The sequence below is a fragment of the Pyrgilauda ruficollis genome, unplaced genomic scaffold, assembly GCF_017590135.1.
Source record: "Pyrgilauda ruficollis isolate IOZ18807 unplaced genomic scaffold, ASM1759013v1 scaffold1236, whole genome shotgun sequence".
NCBI lineage: Eukaryota > Metazoa > Chordata > Aves > Passeriformes > Passeridae > Pyrgilauda > Pyrgilauda ruficollis.
In genome coordinates this window covers 824-7,236 of record NW_024510722.1, presented here as the reverse complement: position 1 = coordinate 7,236, position 6,413 = coordinate 824, and the positions used below count along the sequence as shown (strand labels likewise).

General features: G+C 60.7%; 1 protein-coding gene across 1 annotated transcript; it reads left to right on the top strand.

Moving 5' to 3' along the window:
* Positions 1-915: 915 nt before the first annotated feature.
* LOC121365928 (solute carrier family 2, facilitated glucose transporter member 4-like) lies at positions 916-6,159 on the top strand. Its single transcript, XM_041490539.1, has 6 exons — positions 916-1,117; positions 1,818-1,855; positions 1,965-2,042; positions 2,808-2,967; positions 4,023-4,204; positions 5,941-6,159. Exons 1-6 carry the CDS (start codon positions 1,045-1,047, stop codon positions 6,142-6,144), a joined length of 735 nt encoding a protein of 244 aa, XP_041346473.1. The 5' UTR covers positions 916-1,044; the 3' UTR covers positions 6,145-6,159.
* Positions 6,160-6,413: the final 254 nt, after the last annotated feature.

The following is a 6,413-nucleotide window of genomic DNA, read 5'->3' as shown; positions in this document are numbered from 1 at the left end:
GAGGGGTCGCTAACCCTTGTGCCCCCCAGGAGGATGACGGGGGTCCCCGCTCGGCCCCGGGGGGTCTCCGCCAAAACGACAAAGCCCCCTCCCCAATTTCCCCAAGTCTGGATTTTTGGGGGGATTTTTCTGATTTTGGGGGGATTTTGGGTTTTTTTTTTTTTTGGGGAGGGGTCGCTGACCCGTGTGCCCCCCCAGGAGGATGAGGGGGGTCCCCGCTCGGCCCCGGGGGTCGCGCCCCCCGCGCCCCCCGCCGCGCTGACCCCCACGCTGGCGCTCACGGTGTTCGCGGCCTCGCTGAGCTCGCTCGGCTTCGGCTTCAACATCGGCGTCATCAACGCGCCCCAGAAGGTCGGAGACCCCTCCCCAAATTGGGGAGACCCCTCCCCAAATTTGCCACAGATTTGGGGAGATTTGGGGCCATTTTGGGGTGGTTTAGGGGGGATTTTGGGGAGATTTGGGGCCATTTGGGGGGATTTGGGGGGATTTTGGGGTTGGGGATTGGAGGGGAAGGGGTTAAAGGGGTGGGGCGGGGCTTAACGGGGTGTGGTGGAGTGGGCGTGGCTTAAGGAGGGGAGGATTTGGGGGTGGAGCTTAAAGAGGAGGGAAGGTGTGGGCGGGGCTTGAAGGGGAGGGGGATTGAGGGCGGGACTTGGAGGGGAAGGGGTTAAACAGGTGGGGCGGGGCTTAATGGGGTGTGGCAGAGTGGGCGTGGCACAAGAAGACGAATTGTGGGCGGGGCTTAATGGTGATTGCTTGTGGAAGGGGCGGAGCTCAAAGGGGAGGGAAGGGGAGTGGGCGGAGCTTAGGTAAGTGAGGCGTTGTGGGCGTGACTAGAAGGGGAGGGGTGTGGAAGGGTTGGGCAGGGGGCGGAGCTTAGAGGGGAGTGGTCAAGTGGGTGTGGCCTCAAGGGGTGGGGCCTAATGGGTGGAGCTTCAGAGGCGTGGTCACCCTGCCCGTGGCCACGCCCCCTCCCCTCCCCCTCTCCCCAGGAAAGGCGCCCTATTGGCCACCAATGGCCTGGCTGTGGTGGGCGGGGCCCTGATGGGCGGGGCCAAACTGGGCCCCACCTACATCCTCATCATCATCGGCCGCTTCATCGTCGGCGCCTACTCGGGTACGGCCTCACCTGGGGGCGTGGCCTGGCCGGGGGGCGTGGCTTGGCTCTGGGGGCATGGCCCATATCTCTGTGGGTGTGGCCTATAACTATGGGGGTGTGGCCTAACACTATGTGGGCTGGGCCTTGCTCTGTGGGGGTGTGTCCTGTCTCTATGGGGGCGTGGCTTAGCGCTGTGTGGGTGTGGTCAGGCTCTCTGAGGAGTGTGCCTTGGTTTTTGGGGGTGTGTCTTTTAGGTAGAGGGGCGTGGCCTGGCACTGAGTGGGAGTGTCCTGTCTCTATGGGGCGTGGCCTGTCTCTGTGGGCGTGTCCTGGCCTTGGGTGTATCTTCTGTCCCTATGGGGGCGTGGTCTAGCTCTGTGTGGGCGTGGCCTGACTCTGTGTGGTGTACCCCTCCATGGGGGCGTGGCCTGTCTCTGTGTGGGTGTGTCCTATCCCTATGGGGGCGTTTCCTGGCTCTGTGTGGGCGTGGCCTGACTCTGTGTGGTGTACCCCTCCATGGGGGCGTGGCCTGGCTGTGTGAGGTGTGCCCTCTCCATGTGGGCGTGTCCCACCCCTGTGTGGGCGTGTCCTGCCAGCAGAGCCGGGGCGCGCCGCGCCAATGCCGGCGCGGCTGGCCGTGTCGGGGCGTGGCCTGGCCGCGCGGGGGGCGTGTCCCCCGGCCCGGAGGGGCGTGTCCCGGCTGACCCCGCCCCCGCAGGGCTGGTCTCGGTGCTGGTGCCGCTCTACGTGGGGGAGGTGGCGCCGCTGCGGCTGCGGGGGGCGCTGGGGACGCTGCACCAGCTCGGCATCGTCCTGGGCATCCTGCTGGCGCAGGTGGGCGGGGTCCCAGGGGTGGGCGGGGGAGGTGGCGCCGCTGCGGCTGCGGGGGGCGCTGGGGACGCTGCACCAGCTCGGCATCGTCCTGGGCATCCTGCTGGCGCAGGTGGGCGGGGCCCCAGGGGTGGGCGGGGCTTGGGTGGGCGGGGCTTGACTGGGAGGGGGGGTTATGGGCGGGGAATGGGTGGGAGGGGTCGTTGTGGGCGGGGTTTGTGTGGGGAGGGGTCAGTGGGGTTGATACACCTGCTCTGGGGGGTGTGAGTAGGTGGGGATTGGAGGGGTGGGCGGGGCTTGGAGGAGCGTTGTGGGCGGGGCTTGGTGAGGACGGAGGTGGGAGTGGCTTTGTGTGGGCGGGTATTGAGTGGGAGGGGCCATGGGGAGTCCTGGGGATTGAAGTGGGTGGGGCTTAATGGGGTAGGTGTGGCGTTGGGGGCGGGGTTAAGTGGGAGTGGCTTTGTGTGGGCGGGGCCTGATGGGGAGGGGTCATTGGGGTTCTGGGGGAGCAGATGGGTGGAGCCTCGGGGGGGCGGGGCTTGAGCGGGAGGGGTCTTTGGGGGTCCTGTGGTGCATGTGGGTGGTGCCTGGTGTGTGGGCGTGGCTTTGAGGGGGCGTGGCCGAGGGTCCTGGGCGGATTTGGGGTCAGGGCTGAGGGGGGCCCTGAAGGGATTTTGGGGAGCTCAGGGGGGGAATTTGTCATCCTTGGGGCAACAGATCGCGACACAGCCCTTCCCGCCACGATATGTCGCAAACCCCCTTCCCCTATCGCGACATACCGCCATTTACAGCCGCATATCGCCCCCTTCTGGCCGCCTATCGCGCGATACCCCGCGATATCGCGCGATATCGCGAGCCGCGCCGCCTCCTCCCGCAGGTGCTGGGGCTGCGGGCGCTGCTGGGGACGCCGAGGGCGTGGCCGGCGCTGCTGGGGGCGGGGCTGCTGCCGGCGGCGCTGCAGCTGCTGCTGCTGCCGCTGTGCCCCGAGAGCCCCCGGTTCCTGCTGGCCCGGGGCCAGCGCGGCCGCGCGCGCCGCGGTGAGTGCCAGCCTTCGGCCTCGCGGGGCCCGCCCGAGGTCTTCCTCCACCCTTCCTCCTCCTCTTCCTCTTCTCCTCGTCCTCGTCTTCCTCCGGTCCTGATTCTCCCTCCTTCGTCCCCTTCGTCCTCCTCTTCCTCTGTCACAGATTTTCTTCCTCCTCTTCCTCACTCCCGATTCTTCCTCCTCTTCGCCTTCGTTTTCCTCCTCTTCCTCACTCCCTTTTGCTCTCCTCTCCCTCCTTCATTTGCTTCCTCCTCCTCCACCTCCTCCTCTTCCTCTTCCAGTTCCTGATATTCCTCCCCACCTTCATCTTCCTCCTCTATCACCTTCATCCTCCTCTTCCTCTCTACCAAATTTTCTTCCTCCCCGCCTTCCTCTTCCTCTTCCTCAATCCCCGTTCCTCCTCCTCCCCACCTTCATCTTCCTCCTCCATCCCCCTTCATCTTCCTCTTCCTCCATCCCTGTTCTTCCTCCCTGCCCTCATCCCCTTCTTCCTCCTCTTCCTCTGTCACAAATTTTCCTCCTCACCTTCCTCCTACTCTTCCTCCTCCTCTTCCTCTTCCTTTTTCTAAATTCCCATTTTCTCCTCACCTTCATCTTCCTCCTCTTCCTCTCTCCCCATTCTTCCTCTTCCTCCATCCCCCCTCTTCCTCCTCACCTTCCTCTTCCTCTCCCTCTCCCACCCCCTTTGTCCTCCCCTTCCTCCTCACCTTCATCCTCCTCCTCACCTTCATCCTCCTCTTCTTCACTTTCCTTCCTCTTCCTCCATCCCCATCCTCCTCCTCACCTTCATCTTCCTCCTCTTCCTCTCTCCCCGTTCTTTCTCTTCCTCCATCCCCCTTCTTCCTCCTCACCTTCATCTTCCTCCTCCTCCTCCTGACCTTCATCCTCCTCATCCTCACTTTCCTTCCTCTTCCTCCATCCCCATCCTCCTCCTCACCTTCATCTTCCTCCTCCTCCTCTTCCTCCCCTTTGCCTTCCTCCCTCCCCCTGATCCCTCCTCCTCCTCCCCTCCCCCCATATCACAACAAGCCCCGCCCCCTCTCTCCCCAGGCCTCTCGCGATTGGCCGGCCCGGCGGCGGAGGCGGGGCTGGCGGCGCTGGAGGCGGAGCTTGACCAAGGCCCCGCCCCCAAGGTGGGGCTGCTGGAGCTGTGCCGGAGCCGGCGCTACCGGCAGCCGCTGATCGTCACCCTGGGGCTGCAGCTGGCGCAGCAGCTCTCGGGGATAAACGCGGTAAAAATGGGGAAAAACGGCCAAAATTGGGAAAAAACGGGCAAAAATTGGGAAAAAACAGCTAAAAATTGGGAAAAACGGGCGGGAAACTGGGAAAAACGGGTGGAAAATAGTTAAAGTGGGCGTGGTTAAAGGGAAAGGGGTGTGGCAGTGGGCGGGGCCATGAACATCGCTCTGGCGCAGCAGCTCTCGGGGATAAACGCGGTAAAAATGGGGGAAAACAGAGAAAAATTGGGAAAAAACAGCTAAAAATTGGGAAAAACGGGCGGGAAACTGGGAAAAACGGGTGGAAAATAGTTAAAGTGGGCGTGGTTAAAGGGAAAGGGGTGTGGCAGTGGGCGGGGCCATGAACATCGCTCTGGCGCAGCAGCTCTCGGGGATAAACGCGGTAAAAATGGGGGGAAAAGGCCAAAATTGGGAAAAAACGGGCAAAAATTGGGAAAAACGGGCGGGAAATAGTGAAAAATGGGCGTGGTTAAAGGGAAATGGGCGTGGCAGTGGGCGGGGCCATGAACATCGCTCTGGCGCAGCAGCTCTCGGGGATAAACACAGTAAAAATGGGGAAAAACAGCTAAAATTGGGGGAAAAACGGGCTAAAGATTGGGAAAAATGGGTGGAAAATAGTGAAAAGTGGGCGTGGTTAAAGGGAAATGGGTGTGGCAGTGGGCGGGGCCATGAACATCGCTCTGGCGCAGCAGCTCTCGGGGATAAACGCGGTAAAAATGGGGAAAAAAGGCCAAAATTGGGAAAAAACGGGCAAAAATTGGGAAAAACGGGCGGGAAATAGTGAAAAATGGGCGTGGTTAAAGGGAAATGGGCGTGGCAGTGGGCGGGGCCATGAACATTGCTCTGGCGCAGCAGCTCTCGGGGATAAACACAGTAAAAATGGGGAAAAACAGCTAAAATTGGGGGAAAAACGGGCTAAAGATTGGGAAAAATGGGTGGAAAATAGTTAAAGTGGGCGTGGTTAAAGGGAAAGGGGTGTGGCAGTGGGCGGGGCCATGAACATCGCTCTGGCGCAGCAGCTCTCGGGGATAAACGCGGTAAAAATGGGGGAAAACAGAGAAAAATTGGGAAAAAACAGCTAAAAATTGGGAAAAACGGGCGGGAAATTGGGAAAAACGGGTGGAAAATAGTTAAAGTGGGCGTGGTTAAAGGGAAAGGGGTGTGGCAGTGGGCGGGGCCATGAACATCGCTCTGGTGCAGCAGCTCTCGGGGATAAACGCGGTAAAAATGGGGGGAAACAGCCAAAATTGGGGGGAAAATGGTGAAAAATTGGGAAAAACGGGCGGGAAATAGTGAAAAGTGGGCGTGGTTAAAGGGAAATGGGTGTGGCAGTGGGCGGGGCTATGGTGTCACCCTGGGGCTGGAGCTGGCGCAGCAGCTCTCGGGGATAAATGCGGTAAAAATGGAAAAAACAATCAAAAATTGGGAAAAAATGGTTTAAAATTGGGGGAAATGGGACAAAAATAGTGAAGGCACCCTGGGGGCTGGAGCTGGCGCAGCAGCTCTCGGGGATAAATGCGGTAAAAATGGAAAAACAATCAAAAATTGGAAAAAAATGGTTTAAAATTGGGGCAAATGGGCTAAAAATAGTGAAAAGTGGGCGTGGTTATTGGGAAAGGGGTGTGGCAGTGGGCGGGGCTATAGTGGCACCATGGGGCTTCCTGGAGGTGCAGTAAAACGGGGTGTGGCTTAAGAGGGCGTGTCCTGACCACGCCCCTTTCCTGCCCCAGATCTTCTACTATTCGACGTCCATCTTTGAGGGGGCGGGGCTTCAGGACCCGGCTGTCGGCACCATCGGAACGGGCGTGGTCAACGTGGCGGCCACCGCCCTGTCGGTAAGCCACGCCCCCGGCCACACCCTCCTTGGGGGTGGGGAGGGGTCCTTTGTCACCCTAAGGGGGTGCGGGGTTACCCATGGGTGGGCGTGGTCATGAGTGGGAGTGGCCTCATTGTGGGTGTGGTGATTGTAGGCGTGGTCTCATGATGGGTGTGGTCATGAGGGGGAGGAGCCTCGTGGATGGGTGTGGCCATTAGGAGAGTGGCCTTACAGTGGGCGTGTCCCACCCTGAACCTCTCACTGAACCCCAAAAATCCAACCCTGGACCCCAAAAATCACCTGGGACTCCGAAATCGCCTGGGCACCCCAACATCCAACCCTGAACCCCAAAATCACCTGGGCACCCCAAAAATCACCTGGGACCCA